Below are 21,408 nucleotides of genomic sequence, written 5' to 3'. Positions count from 1 at the left end.
CCTCCCACCAGCCGCCGCTGGTGGGAATGTTCTCCTTAGTTACAGGGATTTCTTTCTGCGTGAAAACTGCAAGGATTTACACAAAACTGCTGTCATCAAGGCTACTTATCTCCAAGCCAGAGACAACAAAGGTACTCATGACTTCCTGGTTGTTTTTAACATTTTTAATTATTATTATTATTCAAATCAAATCAAATGCTGACCACCATAGTCCCTGTGTCCAACAACACCTAGGTAACCTGTCTAAATTACTATCACCGCTTAGCACTCATATCAATATCCTTGAAATGCTTTGAAAGGCTGATCATGGCTCACGTCAACACCATCATTCAAGACACCCTGGACCCACCCCAATTCGCATACCACCCCAACAGAACCACAGATGACACAATCTCTATTGCACTCCACAATCTGCCCTTTCCCACCTGGACAAAATGAACATCTACGTGAGAATAATGTTCATTGACAACAGCTCAGATTACAATACCACCAAGCTCATCACTAAGCTAAGGTCCCTGGGACTGAACATCTCCCTCTGCAACTGGATCCTGGACTTCCTGACGGGTCGCCCCCAGGTGGTTAGGGTAGACAACAACACATCCGCCATGCTGGCCCTCAACACAGGGGCCCCTCAGGGTTGCGTGCTTGGTCCCCTCGGGTACTCCCTGTTCACTCATGACTGCATGGACACTCAGAACTCCAACATGGTGGTAGGCCTGATCACCAAAGACAATGAGACAGCCTTGGGAGGAGGTCAGAGACCCGGCAGTGTGGTGACAGGACAACAACCTCTACCTCGACTTCAGTAAGACAAAGGAGTTGAGCTAAAATTTGAGTTGCCCCATGGTGAATTTCTCCAAAAGGTACAACCTATCTTTGCTGTTCTCGGTCCGGTCTTCGATAGCGTGTTCAAAGCCATGTCCAAAGAACCTGTCGTCTAGTGGGTCACCCATAAACACTGGTACAAAGAACCTGTAGTGTAGTGGGTCACCCAGTTGTACACTAAGACAACCTTTGCTGCCTTACCAGCATTTCAGTGATAGCATTTTGGTGTAGCAGAATGTTGACAATACTGTCCGTGTTGTCAGCTCCACCCTGATCTGGGTTGAAAGGCCTTCCTCCCCTAGTTGGAAGTTGCAGCTGCCTATCTTTTGGTCTTACAACAGTGTGTTAGTTGTGTGTTAGTTGACCTATGATGGACAGTTGTATATGGTGATAGTACTTATTTACAACATAGTACTTGGACCCTGGCCCTGTGCAGTATGAACAGAGCTGTATGTGGTGGTAGTTATGACATACTACTTTGACCCTGGCCTTGTGCAGTATGAACAGAGCTGTATGTGGTGGTAGTTATAACATACTACTTTGACCCTGGCGCACAGAGCTGTATGTGGTGGTAGTTATAACATACTACTTTGACCCTGGCCCTGTGAAGTATGAAAATACGTGATGGACAATGGGGATCCCAGGTCAGCCAAGATGCGTGACTGTGTGGTATGGAGACCTGTGACAACCTGAGTGGTGGTGGGCACCATTTTGCTTTGAGTAACCTTCCCCATGGTATCTTCAGGCCTTCCCATTGCATTCAGGTATCGTTCATTAAATCATCTGATTTGTTTCCCCATTCCTTGAGTGGCTTCCTACTCATGGAATACATTCATCTTAGCACTGTTAGCCAATATTTCAGCTTCAAGCTCCAAACCTTTCTTTTGTGCCTTGAGTTGAGCCTCCTGTTTCTCCAATGCTTGTTTACTTTTCAATGCTTCAGGTTTAACCAGTAAGGCTTCCCTTTCAGCCTTCAAATAGAGCCTGATAGAATACGTGACGGATTGTCCTGAGTGCCTGCTGTGTTGTGATCTATTTACATATTTTGATGAGACATTGGAGATACTGTCCCTTGTCTGGTCATCCTCATCAGTTTTGATGAGACATTGGAGATACTGTCCCTTGTCTGGTCGTCCTCATCAGTTTTGATGAGACATTGGAGATACTGTCCCTTGTCTGGTCCTCCTCATCAGTTTTGATGAGACATTGGAGATACTGTCCCTTGTCTGGTCCTCCTCATCAGTTTTGATGAGACATTGGAGATACTGTCCCTTGTCTGGTCCTCCTCATCAGTTTTGATGAGACATTGGAGATACTGTCCCTTGTCTGGTCCTCCTCATCAGTTTTGATGAGACATTGGAGATACTGTCCCTTGTCTGGTCCTCCTCATCTGTCCCTTGTCTGGACATCCTCATCCGCAACCATCAGCATGTGTGAACACATTTTTAGCACTGCATAGGTTAATGAATGAGCCAAAAACTACATCATCACAACTCAGACACAGCAGCCAATCAGCAAAGCGTCCTCTTTTTGCCGCTCCACAATGAGTTCTCAATTCAGCGCGCAAATCCAAGAACAAAAGACACACGATTCCAAGCTACACGAGCGATCGATACCAAGCTTACAAGTTCCACAATTTCATCCAACACATAGAGCAGAGCCAAAACAGAAGAACAACCACAATTCTCTCCCCTTTATTCACAGTGAAAAGCTCAAATCAAACAGTCCCAGAGCTTCAATAGCATCAGTCACTTCTAACACAGTCACAGGGAACATTCATTTACAGTTGAGGAGCGACACTAGTTTTACCTCAGGTCCGATGAAATGTTCGCCTCTTTACCTCCGGTCTGATGAGTGATCCCGTTCATAAACCTTTCGTCAGCGTTCCATTCAGCGACGTCTTTTGTCAAATTTAAAGGCAATTCGTAATCCAGTCATGTGATGTCGCCATTCCAAAGTAACCACAAAACAGGGAATCCAACAGCTCCTATAGCGTAACAACAGAAATGTATTTGCCAGACAAAGGATCCACGTTTCCAAAACACAGATAATTTCATAGGCTAGAAAACAAAATAGTATATAGTAGAAGGTTTCTTAGTTCATGTAATAGTGATAAAACTGTATCGTAACGCCTTACCTGAGTCCTAGCTGACCCATAATGCCAACGTTCTCAATTTGAATTATAGGCACGAGTTGGAATTTAGTCACTTACTGGTTCCAAAAAGAACCCCTCTTTTGAAAAGGTTCTTTAAAGCTCCCCTTAAGTCTACAAAGGTTTTAAAAAATGAACTGATGGGCCTCCCGAATGGCACAAGGCAGTGCTAGCTGTGCCACTAAAGATTCTGGGTTTGAGTCCAGGCTCTGTCGCAGAGGGCCGCGACCGGGAGACCAATGGGGAGGCGCACAATTGGCCCAGCATCGTCCGGGTTAGGGGAGGGTTTGGCCGGCAGGGATGTCCTTGTCCCATCCTGTACCAGCGACTCCTGTGGCGGGCCGGGCGCATTGCACGCTGACACCGTCGCTGGGTGTACGGTGGTTCCTCCGACACATTGGTTCGGCTGGCTTCCGGGTTAAGTGGGCATTGTGTCAAGAAGCAGTGCGGCTTGGTTGGGTTGTGGTTCAGAAGAAACAACCTCGACCTTTGCCTCTCCCGAGTCCGTACGGGAGTTGCAGCGATGAGACAGGACTGTTGGGGAGAAAAAGGGGTAAAATACACAAAATAAAATACGACCTGATGGCAGAGTATAGGTCTTAAATTAACCTTAAGATAATTTATTTTTAACCTTATATTATCCTAAAAGATCATACCTTTTATTTTTAGAGTGTAGACTGGAGAGTTAGCTAACACATGTTGATTCCCCCTTGGACACCACTGATGGGTCTAATTGACTATATGTATGTGTTTATCTGTAGAAATCCTGACTTCTCAGCTGGGTAAGTATTATGGCTTTGTTACCTACTGTATATGATGTCTTATATATGTTAGCTTAGTCAATGGAGTTGAGTGGTGATGAGTGTGTGTGGACTGTACCTCCGACTATCAGTCCCTATCAGTCGATACTTGTAAAAATGTAAATTCTTAAACTCTTACCGTGAACCTGTTTGTCCTGTGTACTTGCGTGACTTTCTTTGTTTGCTGAAATCCTTCGTTTTTTATTAAAATAGCATTTTAGGTGACCTCTGCCAAAGGAATCGTTGTGTGAAGGTTTTGGAAGTGGACGCCTAGAATTAAATGTTTAATGAAAAACTATGGATTTCCAGTCCAACTGACAATGCTATAACAATCAGGACAAGGATAAGCACAGCTACACAGTACGTAATACATACAGTTAAATAATGGATATGTATAAGAGCATTGAGTTGTCGTGCCTGATTGAAGTCAATGTGATTATAACCGATTTTATCCAAAACTACAGATTTCAGCAAACAAAAAAGGCACACAGTTACACAGGACACACATAGATACAAAGAAATAATTAAAGAATGAGCATTTACAAGTACGGACAAGTATGAACTAGTGAGTGACTGGATGTAGTGACGGTACACTCTTCTGGGTGAATCGCTCTAGAACTCATTATGGAAGATGTCCTTATTACAGAGTTCTAAACTATAGCTTCAGTATATGTTGGCTTCCAGTACATCAATAATACATTGACAATGTCTAAATGTTTGTGTACAGTGATGAAAAACCTGTATATCTCAATGATTAATATTGGTTAAAAATAATGTCTCCACAGATTTTGTGAACACAAACTGGAGTCCAGGTAAAGGAGGAACTGATTTCTAATATTTTGAATGTACTTTTCCTTGGAATCTTGTTTGCAGTTATAGTATGATAGATAATTAATGTAGTAAATGTTGTATTACATTGTGTCACTGTGTCTGGCACTAAATTTGACTGAAGTTACCATCAATCTCACCACTGGCATAACACAGTTTCTCTGGACCCCCGCAAGGTCAGCGTCCCCCCCCCCCCCCCCCCCCTAAAATAAAAAATTGAAGTATAGACTACCGATCACTGACCATGGTGCTGAAATCGCGACATGTCTATGGGGCTGCATGCCTATCGAATCGACGATGGGTTTTCTGTGGTGCCAAGGCTTAGCTTTGGCTAATGGATAAATGTTAATTGGTAGTTTAATAAACCTAGTTTAATAAAGGTTTTTCCAAGGACTGCCCCTTTGACTTAACGTTGCAGTGAAGTAAAATGAATAAATAAATAAGAAATCAAATAAATGTGGTGATACTTTCTACCACCAGAGAGAGGCAAATACAAGTTTATTTTACAGAGGATGTTGACATGGTCCTAGTAAGGTCTGGATGGTCTTCTGACTTATAACACGGTGGGAAATCAAACAAATAAGTCATGTAAACATAAACAAATAAGTCATGTAAACATAAACAAATAAGTCATGTAAACATAAACAAATAAGTCATGTAAACATAAACAAAGAAGTCATGTAAACAAACATATTTTAAAGTAATTCTAGAGCCTGATTTCAGGGACTGTCAGCTTGTGGGCTCCCGAGTGACACAGCGGTCTAAGCACGGCATCTCAGTGCTAGAGGCGTAACTACTTGGTTTGATCCCGGGCTGTATCACAACCGGCTGTGATGGGGAGTCCCATAGGGCGGCGCACAATTGGCCCAGCGTTGTCCGGGTTTGGGGAGGTTTTGGCCGGGGTAGGCCCTCATTGTAAAGTAAGAATTTGTTTCTTAACTGAATTGCATAGTTTAAATAAAGGTTAAATAAAAAACATTATGAATTAATTATTGATGTTACTGAACTGCTGTATTTGAAGTACAACTCCCTTCTGCCCAGTTTCACTGATGTTGCTACGGCAACTCAAGCTGTTTCTACCATCAATGTAACTGTTCAATGTAGCTGTTGCTTCTGCAGAGAGATTATTTTCTAAACTAAAACTCAAAAAGAACTATCTAAGAAGCATTAGTCTCTCGGTCTGAGTTTTTGAACACCTCAGTAAGCTCCACTCATTGCACTGGAGCTGTTGTAGCCTTGACAACAGCACTGACTATCCCCTCATACTATCAATCACATTCCTGAAGCCAAAAAAAAACTACATTTAGCTTCCTATCACATATGGAAAAGAAAAAAGGTTTATGAATGAATTTATGGAGGGTTATTGTCAAAATAATTTATTATGTATACGTACATAAAAAATAGGCTCTTGGTCTCCCCACCTTCCTGGGACTGCTGGGGTGTCAGATATTTCTCCCCATATGTTCACTAAGATTAAAGTTATTATAGGTCTGCATAGTTTGAGGTCTGGGTTGAACAACACAAATGTCCTTTAACAGTAGTTTGTGATATCCATCAGTATGTTGCTCATTTTCATAACCAACAGTCTCTTACTTTATATTTCAGATTTTGAAACCATCAGAAGACATGAAGGTGTGTTTCATACTCTGTGACATCCACAAATTATTACATACCATATGAAACGTAACATAATGTACCAAATAGTGTCTCGGATGTCATTGTGTTTACCATAGTGTATTATACCACTCATGTTGATGTCATTGTGTTTACCATAGTGTATTATACCACTCATGTTGATGTCATTGTGTTTACCATAGTGTATTATACCTCTGATGATGATGTCATTGTGTTTACCATAGTGTATTATACCACTGATGATGATGTCATTGTGTTTACCATAGTGTATTATACCACTGATGATGATGTCATTGTGTTTACCATAGTGTATTTTACCACTGATGATGATATCATTGTGTTTACCATAGTGTATTATAACACTGATGTTGATGTCATGATGTCATTGTGTTTACCATAGTGTATTATACCACTGATGATGATGTCATTGTGTTTACCATAGTGTATTATACCACTGATGTTGATGTCATTGTGTTTACCGTAGTGTATTATACCACTGATGTTGATGTCATGATGTCATTGTGTTTACCATATTGTTTTATACCACGGATGGTGATGTCATTGTGTTTACCATAGTGTATTATACCATGGATGGTGATGTCATTGTGTTTACCATAGTGTATTATACCTCTGATGATGGTGTCATTGTGTTTACCATAGTGTATTATACCACGGATGGTGATGTCATTGTGTTTACCATAGTGTATTATACCACTGGTGTTGATGTCATGATGTCATTGTGTTTACCATAGTATATTATACTACTGATGTTGATGTCATGATGTCATTGTGTTTACCATAGTGTATTATACCACGGACGGTGATGTCATTGTGTTTACCATAGTATATTATACCACTGATGATGATGTCATGATGTCATTGTGTTTACCATAGTGTATTATACCACGGATGGTGATGTCATTGTGTTTACCATAGTGTATTATACCACTGATGATTATGTCATTGTGTTAACCATAGTATATTATACCACTGATGATGATGTCATGATGTCATTGTGTTTACCATAGTATATTATACTACTGATGTTGATGTCATGATGTCATTGTGTTTACCATAGTATATTATACTACTGATGTTGATGTCATGATGTCATTGTGTTTACCATAGTATATTATACTACTGATGTTGATGTCATGATGTCATTGTGTTTACCATAGTATATTATACTACTGATGTTGATGTCATGATGTCAGTGTTTACCATAGTATATTATACCACTGATGATGTCATTGTGTTTACCATAGTGTATTATACCATGGATGGTGATGTCATTGTGTTTACCATAGTATATTATACCACTGATGATGATGTCATGATGTCATTGTGTTTACCATAGTATATTATACTACTGATGTTGATGTCATGATGTCATTGTGTTTACCGTAGTGTATTTTACCACTGATGATGATGTCATTGTGTTTACCATAGTGTATTGTACCACGGATGGTGATGTCATTGTGTTTACCATAGTATATTATACCACTGATGATGATGTCATGATGTCATTGTGTTTACCATAGTATATTATACTACTGATGTTGATGTCATGATGTCATTGTGTTTACCGTAGTGTATTTTACCACTGATGATGATGTCATTGTGTTTACCATAGTGTATTATACCACTGATGATGATGTCATGATGTCATTGTGTTTACCATAGTATATTATACCACTGAGGTTGATGTCATGATGTCATTGTGTTTACATAGTGTATGTTTCTCTCCACAGTGAATGTGACTCTAGACCCTGATTCTGCACATCGTAACCTCATCCTGTCTGATGACGGGAAACAAGTGAGACATGGAGAACTAAATCCGGTTCTCTCTGACAACAGGAAGAGGTATAAAAATTGGTCCGGTGTCCTCGGAAATGTGGGCTTCTCAAGGAAGTTCTACTATGAGGTGAAGGTGGAGGGGAAGACTGAGTGGACTTTGGGAGTGGTCAGAAGGTCCATCAATAGGAATGAGAGGTCTAGACCGATCCCTTATAAAGGATACTGGACTGTGGAGCTAAAGAATGGAAAGTACACAGCTCACGCTGATTCCCCTGTCACCCTCTTACTGAGAGTGAAGCCCCTGAAAGTGGGGGTGTTTGTGGATTATGAGAAGGGACAGGTATCCTTCTACAATGTGGAGGACAGGTCTCATATCTACTCTTTCACACGCTCCAAATTTTCTAAGAAACTCTATCCATTCTTCAACCCTGGTGGATCAGATAGTATTTCACTGGTCATCTGTCCTGTAGATGTCACTGACTGACTGTTTTAAATCAAACAGGGCAGATTCAGTATAAACTGCAGTAACTCCTATTGAGAGACTTAATGTACATGAGATCTTAGTTATAGATTTCCTGTCAATCTTTGTTGTTGTTGTAGAGTGGGCCAGTTGATTGTTTATTGGATTGGACAGAGAGGTAAAGGTAGGAATGTTGAAAGAGCAATGGGTTGGATCTGAACCCATTCTGGTACTGGACCATCCCAGACCACCGATTTCTTGTTAATGTTTGACTCATCTTTGACGTTTCTTAAAGATACCTTCTCATCTTTGACGTTTTTCTTTCCCTTGGACTGTTCGGTCTTCATGAGAGTGTGTTATATATATTTTTTTATTCTCTGTGTTTTCTAAAAGTATAGTGCTTTCTGTGGTGGTGGGGCAAGCCAGCAACAAATACGGAGCGTTGTGCCGTGATTGGCTCAGTATTCTGTCTCTCATGGGGACACGACGTCACCTCGAAGTCGATGGGTAGACTTCCAAAATTCTAGCCCTTTGGGTGCTGCCATAGAGTTACATTAGAAGTGCCCATCCAAGAAGGCTCAAGGTCATAGATAAAATTACGTCAAATCATGTTACATGTACAGCAGCTTTGATTGGACAGATCATGTCAACATCATTCTTTCAAAATCTTAGCTGGCAGTCAGTATCATGAATCAAGTCGACAATCTACTGGCAAATCCTTTTTAATCCTTGTCATATGAAGATAAATAATGGAGTGAAATTATAGATAAACCGTATCGGTGCTTATTGGCCATTGGACATAAACATTACACAACAAGTTAGAAATTCAACAAAGAGTGGTTTGGAAGGAAGTGCTCACAGCACAACAAGGTGAGCCCAAAAATGCCTTTTATGCTGCTGCATAAATGATGTAATATGCCAGGGAGATATATAGACTGTAGCTAAGAAAGTAATACTAAGTGTATGTTGTGTAGTAAGCTGTTAGTAGCCCATGTGCCTCACGTTAATCATCTGGTCCCTTTTCCCTTTTTTGTATATTTCAAAAGTGCTGAACAAGTAGTTATATTGACAACGTCTGTCCTAGCTCGCTCATTAACGGCTTCATCAAAATTACGGATTGTCTCTTATCCGCTTGTCGTCCCCTTATGCCATAGTTTGTACATCTCAATTGTCAGTAGAAAACACATTTGTTTAAACAAGTCAGCCATATCAGCTGGTAAGGTGTTGGGACTCTGCTGTTGGGACTCTGCTGTTGGGACTCTGCTGTTGGGACTCTGTTGTTGGGACTGCTGATGGGACTCTGCTGTTGGGACTCTGCTGTTGGGATGTTGGGACTCTGCTGTTGGGACTCTGCTGTTGGGACTCTGCTGTTGGGACTCTGCTGTTGGGACTCTGCTGTTGGGATGTTGGGACTCTGCTGTTGGGACTCTGCTGTTGGGACTCTGCTGTTGGGACTCTGCTGTTGGGACTCTGCTGTTGGGACTCTGCTGTTGGGACTCTGCTTTTGGGACTCTGCTTTTGGGACTCTGCTGTTGGGACTCTGCTGTTGGGACTCTGCTGTTGGGACTCTGCTGTTGGGACTCTGCTGTTGGGACTCTGCTGTTGGGACAGCTTTATGTAGGTCCTGAAAGTTTGTGGGCACCGTTTGTAACCGTTACCTTGCAATGAATGTATTGTTTAGTGTTGTGTTGTATAGTGGCGTTGCTGGAATGCACAAGATTTACATGCTAAAATTGCAACTGGTTGTGTAACCTTTCTGCTGTGTGCTCCTACATTTAGGTAACAATGTAGCAACAGCACAAAATAAATGTGTTTTACATATTGATCATTTGATAACAAAATGTTCTGCCTGTGTGTTTAAAAATAGTTTAATCTCCATCATTGTCATCATACAGACTACAGTTTCAGACAGACTACTGTATCAGACAGACTATTGTATCAGACAGACTACTGTGCATCTACATCTGCATTACTTGCTGTTTGGGGTTTTAGGCTGGGTTTCTGTATTTCACTTTGTGACATCGGATGATGAAAAAAGAGCTTAATATATAAATGTGATTTATTAATTGATTGTATCAGACAGACTAGTGTATCAGACTGACTAGTGTATCAGACTACTGTATCATAAAAAAATACTTTACAGTATTACTTAATTAATTAGTTGTAGTATCTGTACTCTACTTTACTATTTATATGTTTGACTACTTTTACTTTTACTTCACTACATTCCTAAAGAAAATAATGTACTTTTTACTCCATACATTTTACCTGACACCCAAAAGTACTAGTTCCATTTTGAATGATTAGCAGGACAGGACAATGGTCCAATTCACACATTTATCAACAGAACATTCCTGGTCATCCCTACTGCTTCTGATCTGGCGGACTCACTAAACAGAGAACAGCCCTGGTCATCCCTACTGCCTCTGATCTGGTGGACTCACTAAACAGAGAACAGCCCTGGTCATCCCTACTGCTTCTGATCTGGCGGACTCACTAAACAGAGAACAGCCCTGGTCATCCCTACTGCTTCTGATCTGGTGGACTCACTAAACAGAGAACAGCCCTGGTCATCCCTACTGCTTCTGATCTGGCGGACTCACTAAACACATGCTTTGTTTGTAAAATGATGTCTGAATGTTGGACTGTGCCTCTGGTTCACCGTAAATTAAAAAACAAGGAAATGGTGCCATCCGGTTTGCTTAATATACGGAATTTGAAATGATTTATACTTTAACTTATATATTTCAAGTATATTTCAGCGATTCCATTTACTTTTGTTATACTTCAGTATATTTTAAATGAAATACTTTGAGCCTTTTCTCAAGTAGAATGTTACTGGGTGACTTACTTTTATTTGAGTCATTTTCTATTAAGGTATCTTTACTTTTAAAGCTTAAGTATGACAATTGGGTACTTTTTCAACCAGTGGAATAGTGTCCTCACTGTCCTGTTGATCTGGTCCAAACTCATCAATACTCTACAAGCCAGAGTATTATCCTGACATAACTATCATGTATGTACTTTGATCACCAGCCATGTGTCTTTGACAGCTGTAATTATGGGTAAGTAAGGCTGAGGCCAAGAGTCAATCAGATCAAGCATTAACCAGAGATAGAAGACGCCCACATAGGGGATATTTTGGTAGTGATTGAGGTGGAACTGCATTGGAGGAGTCAATCGGTGAGCAGCTGCTCTTGATCATTGTCACGAAGCAGCACCCACCCCACTGGCTTCAGAAGTCAGAAAGAGAGAGTGAAGGCTATACTGACAAAATCGCTCTCAAATTCAAGAAAATAATGAGGATTTCTATCATCCTAATGGAGGTGTAGATTACATCTCACATTCCAGTGTTCCTAATGGAGGTGTAGATTACATCTCACATTCCAGTGTTCCTAATGGAGGTGTAGATTACATCTCACATTCCAGTGTATCTAATGGAGGTGTAGATTACATCTCACATTCTAGTGTTCCTAGAAGGTGTAGATTACATCTCACATTCCAGTGTTCCAAAAACAAGGCTCCATGAGATTTCTGATAATGCATGTGCAGCCAATGGCAATGTTCACTTTAGGTATAATGCCAGGAGCCACTTGTGTATTAAGACTGGTCTCATAGACTAAATGTAATATAGTAAAAGTACATCCAGGACAGTCAAATTAGTATGATATGATATGGCTGTGGGATGGAGAGTACAGGGAGGATTACACTGAGACCTGATGATGGATACTAGGCTGTATGACTGTGGGATGGAGAGTACAGGGAGGATTACACTGAGTCCTGATGATGGATACTAGGCTGTATGACTGTGGGATGGAGAGTACAGGGAGGATTACATTGAGACCTGATGATGGATACTAGACTGTATGACTGTGGGATGGAGAGTGCAGGGATTCTACTACCCGCCCATGTCACCCTCTCCCTGAGAGAGAAGCCCCAGAAGGTGGGGGTGTTTGTGGATTATGAGAAGTGTCAGGACTCCTTCAATGTGGAGGACAGGTCTCATATCTACTCTTTCACTGGCTGCACCTTCACTAAGAAACTCTGTCCATTCTTCAACCCTGGTGTTTCAGATAGAGTCTCACTGCTCAACTGTCCTGTAGATGTCACCAACTGACTGTTTTAAATCAAACAAGTGCATTTGGTATTTGTGAAATGCTTGTTTTCTGCCAGTGTAAATATACAGTACCAGTCAAAAGTTTGGACACACCTACTCATTCAAGGGTTTTTCTTTATTTTTATTATTTTCTACATTGTAGAATAATAGTAAAGACATCAAAACTATGAAATAACACATATGGAATCATGTAGTAACCAAAAAAGTGTTATATATTTTTTGTTATATATATATATTTTTGATTTGAGATCCTTCCAAATAGGCACTATTTGCTTTGATGACAGCTTTGCACATCTTGGCATTCTCTTAACCAGCTTCATGAGGTAATCACCTGGAATGCATTTCAATTAGATGGGATGACATATCGCTGCAGATGTTGTTAAATTTAAAAAAAGATAATATGTAACCTTTATTTAACTGCCAAGTCAGTTAAGACCTAATTGTTATTTACAATGACGGCCTACCAGAAGGCAAAAGGCCTCCTGCGGGGACGCATGCTGGGATTAAAAAATAAATAAATAATACAAATATAGGACAAAACACACATCACGACAAGAGAGACAACACAACACTACATAAAGAGAGACCTGAGACAACAACATAGCATGGCAGCAACACAGGACAACACCGCATGGTAGCAAAACATCACAGCAACAAGTGTGCCTTGAATTCTAAATGAATCACTGACAGTGTCACCAGCAAAGCACCCCCACACCATCCTACCTCTTCCTCCATCCTTCACAGTGGGAACCACACATGCGGAGATCATCCGTTCACCTACTCTGTGCCTCACAAAGACACGGCGGTTGGAACCAAAAATCACACAGATTTCCACCAGTCTAATGTCCCCTGACAAGGTAAAAACCTGTCATTCTGCCCCTGAGCAAGGCATCAAGGCACTGTTCCCCGGGCGCCGAAGACGTGGATGTCGATTAAGGCAGCCCTTCGCACCTCTCCGATTCAGAGGGGTTGTGTTAAATGCGGAAGACATTTCAGTTGAATACATTCAGTTGTACAACTGACTAGGTATCCCCCTTTCCCTTTCCCATTGCTAGTGTTTCTTAGCCCAAGCAAGTCTCTTCTTATTATTGGTGTCCTTTAGTAGTGGTTTCTTTGCAGCAATTCGACCATGAAGGCCTGATTCACACAGTCTCCTCTGAACAGTTATTGTTGAGATGTCTGTTACTTGAACTCTGTGAAGCATTTGTTTGGGCTGCAATTTCTGAGGCTGATAACTAATGAATTTATCCTCTGCAGCAGAGGTAACTCTGGGTCTTCCTTACCTGTGGCGGTCCTCATGAGAGCCAGTTTCATCATAGCGTTTGATGGTTTTTGCGACTGCACTTGAAGAAACTTTCACAAAGTCCTTGACATTTTCCAAATTGTATATTTGAGCTGTTCTTGCCATAATATGGACTTTGTCTTTTACCAACTAGGGCTATCTTCTATATACCACCCCTTCCTTGTCACAGCACAACTGATTGGCTCAAATGCATTAAAAAGGAAAGAAATTCCACAAATGAACTTTTATCAAGGCACACCTGGTAATGCATTCTAGGTGACTACTTCATGACGCTGGTTGAGAGAAGGCCAAGAGTGTGCAAAGCTGTCATCAAGGCAAAGGGTGGCTACTTTGAAGAATCTCAAACATAAAATATATTTTGATACATTTTTTGGTAACTACATGATTCCATATGTGTTATTTCATAGTTCTGATGTCTTCACTAGAAAATAGTAAAAAATAAAGATAAACCCTTGAATGAGTAGGTGTGTCCAAACTTTTGACTGGTACTGAATATAATTAAAATGTCCAGAAAAACAAAAACAGTTTAACACGAATAATACAATAAACATTACAGGAATTTACTCAATTAATAGATAATGCATTTCTTTAGTAAAGAGTAGTGCTGTTTCGCTCACTCAGATGCTTTGTCCGGTGAAGGCCTCAGACTGGACTCTGCCTGGGGCCTCCAAATCACTAAGTCCACCCCTGGTTAAGGTACAGTATTGTTCCCTGGGGTGCAAAAAGATCAAAATACACATCATGTACCTTCAGATGTACACATGATCTAACATGGTACTGTTTGGTACCTTTAATGGTACATGTGTGGACAATGAGTACATGTGTGGATAATGAGTACATGTGTGGATAATGAATACATGTGTGGGTAATGAGTACATGTGTGGATAATGGGTACATGTGTGGATAATGGGTACATGTGTGGATAATGTATTATAATGGTTTAAAAACAGATAAAGCAACACCTCAAGGCACAACGCCTCTCCCCTATTTGACCTAGATAGTTTGTGTGTATGTATTGATATGTAGGCTACGTGTGCCTTTTTAAAATCAGTTCTGTCCTTGAACTGTTCTTGTCTATTAATGTTCGATATTATACCATGTTTTGTGTGTACCTCCAGGAAGAGTAGCTGTTGCTTTCACAACAGCTAATGGGGATCCTAATAAAGAATACCAAATGATAAATTGTGTTGAATATAAAGGTACAATCATTGGAGACGTGGCTTAGTTGGGCCGTGGCATCAGTACTTTTTGGCAACCTGTGAGTGGAAGCCTTGTACCAGTTGTGGTTATGTTAATTGAAGCTTGTGCATTTCCACTGGCATTTATGAAGTCTTTATAAAGGCTTACAGAAAAGAGTAATTAATATTGTAGTAATTAACAGGTTAAAGGAAGCATGGACCCAACAATGAGAGACCTAGTCAAGAGGTACGAAGAAACTTTTTTTAAATCCATAAATGTATCATGCTTGTGTAACGTGGTTAGTAATGTTCCCTTTGCCAAAGCAGACATGTGTATTAAATGTTTATTTATTCTAATTGGTTGGTTTACGTCAGATATCAATAAGGGGTCATGTCATTGGCTATGGCTGCAGATAGGATGAGATCGCAAACATATCTTTTTCCCAGTCTGATATTGACATGCAAGCGGTAGATAATGTTCTGAAGTGCTGTGTTCTATTCACTATGTATATTAGCTATATTTACAGTATCCTGTTAGAGTTTGATGTAATTCTAGCCATGTATTTTGATATTATTGCTGTATGAACAACTAGCTAGCATGCTCTATTGCAGTGATGGTGGTGGCATTTAGCATGTGACTCATACATGGCTGTATCTCCTTGCAGCAGATCCTTGCAACAGCGGCCATCTTGGTGCATGTCAGATCCATGCTACAGCAGACATCTTGGTGCATGTCAGATCCATGCTACAGCAGCCATCTTGGTGCATGTCAGATCCATGCTACAGCAGCCATCTTGGTGCATGTCAGATCCATGCTACAGCAGCCATCTTGTTGCATGTCAGATCCATGCTACAGCAGCCATCTTGTTGCATGTCAGATCCATGCTACAGCAGCCATCTTGGTGCAAGTAGCTAGCTAGCCAATATCAGCATGGTTTCATACAATAGACATCAGAACTCTAACACAAGGACACGTAACATTATACATCAGTTAGCTAGTTATGACCAGTAGAGGTCTGTGGGTAAAATCACTGAGGAAGTCAAGCCAGTAAATTAAGCCATATTACAACCTATGTTGTGATAATTGCATTGTTTGCTCTACAACCCATTCGTTCATACACCACCATGATATACAATAAGGCCGTGACAATAAAAAGACAACAGTCACAGAAGTCTGCAGCAAGGTCAAGCCAGTTAACGTTTGACAGTTTACTAACAACCACTGATTTAGAAACACAGACTTACCTCAAATCAACAAAAGACGACATGAGCACTGCCTCCGCTATTCCAGCACCATTTACACTTAAAAATGTAAACACTCTCAAATCAAGAAGGCTACATACTGTATGCTTAGTTTAATACACTGAAAACAAACTTAAAGATACCAACAACAAAAAATTGTCCAATCAATGTTGCTAAATATCATGTGGCCGTCCATGGTACTGATTTTTGTGTGTGTGTGTTCGTGTGTTCGCAAAACATAGTTTTTTGACTAACCCTACTATCCTAGACTGCTACCATAGACTACGGACTCTCCTTCTCCGTGGCCACCGTGAGTAAAACATTTAAACATGTTAACCCTTGCAAGGCTGCCGGCCCAGGCGACATCCCTAGCCGCGTCCTCAGAGCATGCGCAGACCAGCTGGCTGATGTGTTTACAGACATATTCAATCAATCCCTATCCCAGTCTGCTGTTCCCACATGCTTCAAGATGGCCAACACTGTTCCTGTTCCCAAGACAGCTAAGGTAACGGAAATAAATGACTATCACCCAGTAGCCCTCACTTCTGTCATCATGAAGTGCTTTGAGAGACTAGTCAAGGATCAGATCACCTCCACCGTACCTGACACCCTAGACCCACTCCAATTTGCTTACCGCCCCAATAGGTCCACAGACGGTGCAATCGCCATCACACTGCACATATCCAGGTGGGATAGGGTAAAGAGGAAAACCTATGTAAGAATGCTGTTCATTGACTACAGCTCAGCATTCAACAACACAGCACCCTCCAAACTCATCACTAAGCTTGAGACTCCGGGTCTCGACCCCGGGTCTCAACCCCGCTGTGCAACTGGGTCCTGGACTTCATGACGGGCCGCCCCCAGGTGGTAAAGGTAGGAAACAACATCTCCACCCCGCTGATCCTCAAAACTGGGACCCCACAAGAGTGCGTTCTCAGCCCTCTCCTGTACTCCCTGTTCAGCCACGACTGCGTGGCCATGAACGCCTCCAACTCAATCATGAAGTTTGCAGACGACAATACAGTGATAGGCTTGATTACCAACAATGACGAGACAGACTACAGGGAGGAGGTGAGGGCCCTTGGAGTGTGGTTTCAGGAGAATAACTTCTCACTCAATGTCAGCAAAACAAAAGAGATGATCGTGAACTTCAGGAAACAGCAGAGGGAGCACCCCCCTATCCACACCTCCCTATCCATATCAATGGGACAGCAGTGGAGAAGGTGGAAAGTTTTAAGTTCCTCGTGTACATATCACCGACAAACTGAAATGGTCCACGCACACAGACACCTGCATTGCTTGCTGTTTGGGGTTTTAGGCTGGGTTTCTGTACAGCACTTTGAGATATCAGCTGATGTACGAAGGGCTATATAAATACATTTGATTTGATTTGATTTGGTGAAGAAGGCGCAACAAATTGTACAGGTGCACAATTGAGAGCATCCTATTGGGCTGTATCGCCGCCTGGTACGGCAACTGCACTGCCCACAACCACAGGGCTCTTCAGAGGTTGGTGGGGTTTGCACAAAAAATCACCAGGGGCAAACTACCTGCCTCCCAGAACACCTATAACACCTAATGTCACAGGAAGGCAAAAAAGATTGTGAGCCTGCTAGGCAAGGACAATAACCACCCGAGCCACAACCTGTTCCATCCGAGCCACTACCCGATTCCATTCAGAAGGCGAGGTCAGTACAGGTGCATCACACCTGGGAGAGAGATTGAAAAACAGCTTCTATCTCAAGGCTTTCAGATTGTTAAACAGCCACCACTAGCACAGAGAGGTGGCTGCCTACATACAGACTTGATATCATTGGCCACATTAATAAATGGAACACTAGTCACTTTAATAATGCCACTTTAAGAATGTTTACTTATCTCACATTACTCATCTCATATGTATATACTGTATCCTTCACTATCTATTCTTTACTATCTATTGCATCTTGGCCGCTCTGTCATTGCTCAACCATATATTTTATACTTATATACAGTATTCTCATCCCATTCCTTTACTAGATTGTGTGTATTAGGTTTTGAGGTGGAATTGTTAGATATTACCTGTTAGATACTGCTGCACTGTCGAATCTAGAAGGATAAGCATTTCGCTACACTCGCAATAACACCTGCTAACCATGTCTATGTGATCAATAATATTTCATTTGATTTATAGTCTAGTTGAACACCAATGCCATCCTCCTCTCTTTCATGTTGGCAAAGCGGTCTATGGTGTGTGAACATGTTACCAGCTGTTAAACTCTCCTCCGTCTTTGTCTCCTCAATCCCGCACCCCTTTCTCAAAGCTCATTGGAAGAGGAGGTTTGAGAGGAGGGACCTTAGATACTCTCTTCAAAATAAACTTTGAGAGAGGTAAGAATAGTTATGTTCCTTGAATTGAGGACAGAAGAGGAAAGGATGTGACAGTTGGTAACGTTTCCAGACAGCCTGTGGCTAGGATGTGACAGTTGGTAACGTTTCCAGACAGCCTGTGGCTAGGATGTGACAGTTGGTAATGTTTCCAGACAGCCTGTGGCTAGGATGTGACAGTTGGTAATGTTTCCAGACACTCTGATTAGGATGTGACAGTTGGTAATGTTTCCAGACAGTCTGTGGCTAGGATGTGACAGTTGGTAATGTTTCCAGACAGCCTGTGGCTAGGATGTGACAGTTGGTAATGTTTCCAGACAGTCTGTGGCTAGGATGTGACAGTTGGTAATGTTTCCAGACAGCCTGTGGCTAGGATGTGACAGTTGGTAATGTTTCCAGACAGTCTGTGGCTAGGATGTGACAGTTGGTAATGTTTCCAGACAGCCTGTGGCTAGGATGTGACAGTTGGTAACGTTTCCAGACAGCCTGTGGCTAGGATGCGACAGTTGGTAACGTTTCCAGACAGCCTGTGGCTAGGATGTGACAGTTGGTAATGTTTCCAGACAGCCTGTGGCTAGGATGTGACAGTTGGTAATGTTTCCAGACAGCCTGTGGCTAGGATGTGACAGTTGGTAATGTTTCCAGACAGTCTGTGGCTAGGATGTGACAGTTGGTAACGTTTCCAGACAGCCTGTGGCTAGGATGTGACAGTTGGTAATGTTTCCAGACAGCCTGACTTGGATGTAACCGTTGGTAATGTTTCCAGACAGCCTGACTTGGATGTGACCGTTGGTAATGTTTCCAGACAGCCTGACTTGGATGTAACCGTTGGTAATGTTTCCAGACAGTCTGGGTGTAACGGGATTCTTCCGTTGAAGGAGAGGCGTTTTTTTTTATACATGAACAAACTACAAAACAATAAATGTGAAAACCCAAAACCAGTCCTGTATGGCACAAACACAAAACAGACAAACTAGACACACAACATAGAATGCCCACTCAGATCACACCCTGACCAAACAACACATAGAAACAAACGAAGCAAACTATGGTCAGGGTGTGACAGTACCCCCCCCCCAAGGTGCGGACTCCGGCCGCAAAACCTGAACCTATTGGGGAGGGTCTGGGTGGGCATCTGTCCGCGGTGGCGGCTCTGGTGCTGGACGTGGCCCCCACTTCACCATAGTCTTTGTCTGCCACATTTTCCGCTTCCGTGGCCTCCTAACCACGGCTACCCTTCTAAATGACCCCACTGGACTGAGGGGCAGCTCGGACATAGGGGCAGCTCGGGACAGAGGGCCAGCTCGGGACAGAGGGGCAGCTCGGGACAGAGGGGCAGCTCCGTACTGGCAGATCCTGGCTGAATGGCGGTTCTGGCAGATCCTGGCTGAATGGCGGTCTTCGCCGCCTCCAGCTCTTCTTTGGAGCGGCGATATTCTCCAGGCTGTGCCCAGGGTCCTTTTCCATCCAACTCATCCTGCCATGTCCAGTACTCTGGATTTCGCTGCTCCTGCTGCCGCTGCCTGTCACCACGCCGCTTGGTCCTGTTGTGGTGGGTGATTCTGTCACGGGATTCTTCCGTCGAAGGAGAGGCGGACCAATACGCAGCATGGTTGAAGTTCATGGTTTTTTAATAAGGAAAACTATACATGAACAAACTACAAAACAATAAATGTGAAAACCCGAAACCAGTCCCGTGTGGTACAAACACTAAGACAGGAACAATCACCCACAAAACCCAACACCAAACAGGATACCTAAATATGGTTCTCAATCAGAGACAATGACTAACACCTGCCACCCTTTCTAGGGAGTTTTTCCTAGCCACCGTGCTTCTACACCTGCATTGCTTGCTGTTTGGGGTTTTAGGCTGGGTTTCTGTACAGCACTTTGAGATATCAGCTGATGTACGAAGGGCTATATAAATAAATTTGATTTGATTTGATTTGATATAAACACAATATCGGCAAAAGAAAATACCATTTGATTTAGCTTGAATATGTTTTTATATTTCTTTTTAGATTCCCCCCAACCAATGAGATGTTTTAAGGTTCTTTCAGTGTGGTTGCAATAAACACTGTTGTAAATACGTGAATAAACCTCTTTCTAATATATTACACCTATCTGAGCTGTCCTGCCTCTTGGTTTTCTCTGGCTGTTCTATCACTGCACTGACGACTTTCCTCCATAGACATGGATAGATGTAACACATCCTGGTGTAACACCGGCAGTGCCATTGAGGCCGTTCACCATAAGGAAGCAGTCAACTGGGTGGGAATTTCTATAGGATATGTAAGGATCACAGAATTCCATCCAGGTCAGCAGGAAGGATCTGCCAATGAATTATACTCCTGAGCAAACGTTCCATACCTGGATGTGGCTGTAAATCACCCACCTTGGCCTTAATGCCTGTTCAGACAATACACTCCAGGAGGCAGTATGCAAACCCTTTCAGTTTGTTAACCGACTGTCAATTAACTAATTTAAGTCAAATGGAGAGAGCTCTCAATATTGCTGCCCATGCTGTCACGGAAGCCAGTATGGCAAAGATGTAAGGAAGAGCCCTCTATCCAACTCTATGCTGCTTTCCTCTGTTCTGGAGATTCTTATTCCAGCTCCATACTGCCACCCACTGTGTTGAAAGTCCAAATTCTTGATGGTTTCTTCACCACTTGCTAGTAGTTTGTACACCTTTTATTTGGAC

General features: G+C 42.1%; 1 protein-coding gene across 1 annotated transcript in view; it reads left to right on the top strand.

Moving 5' to 3' along the window:
• The window catches only part of LOC109885886 (butyrophilin subfamily 2 member A1-like), a 46,618-nt gene extending 35,964 nt beyond the window's left edge, over window positions 1-10,654 (top strand). Inside the window, exons 10-13 of the mRNA XM_031812999.1 lie at window positions 3,739-3,759; window positions 4,563-4,589; window positions 6,211-6,237; window positions 7,992-10,654. Of these exons, the coding sequence (XP_031668859.1) occupies window positions 3,739-3,759; window positions 4,563-4,589; window positions 6,211-6,237; window positions 7,992-8,521 (605 nt within the window). The 3' untranslated portion in view covers window positions 8,522-10,654. The remainder of the gene's footprint in view (window positions 1-3,738; window positions 3,760-4,562; window positions 4,590-6,210; window positions 6,238-7,991) is intronic.
• The last annotated feature ends 10,754 nt before the right edge of the window (window positions 10,655-21,408 follow it).

This window comes from Oncorhynchus kisutch, unplaced genomic scaffold, assembly GCF_002021735.2.
Source record: "Oncorhynchus kisutch isolate 150728-3 unplaced genomic scaffold, Okis_V2 Okis04b-Okis11a_hom, whole genome shotgun sequence".
Taxonomy (NCBI): domain Eukaryota; kingdom Metazoa; phylum Chordata; class Actinopteri; order Salmoniformes; family Salmonidae; genus Oncorhynchus; species Oncorhynchus kisutch.
Note: the sequence above shows the minus strand (reverse complement) of the source record. Positions and strands in the feature narration are given on the sequence as shown.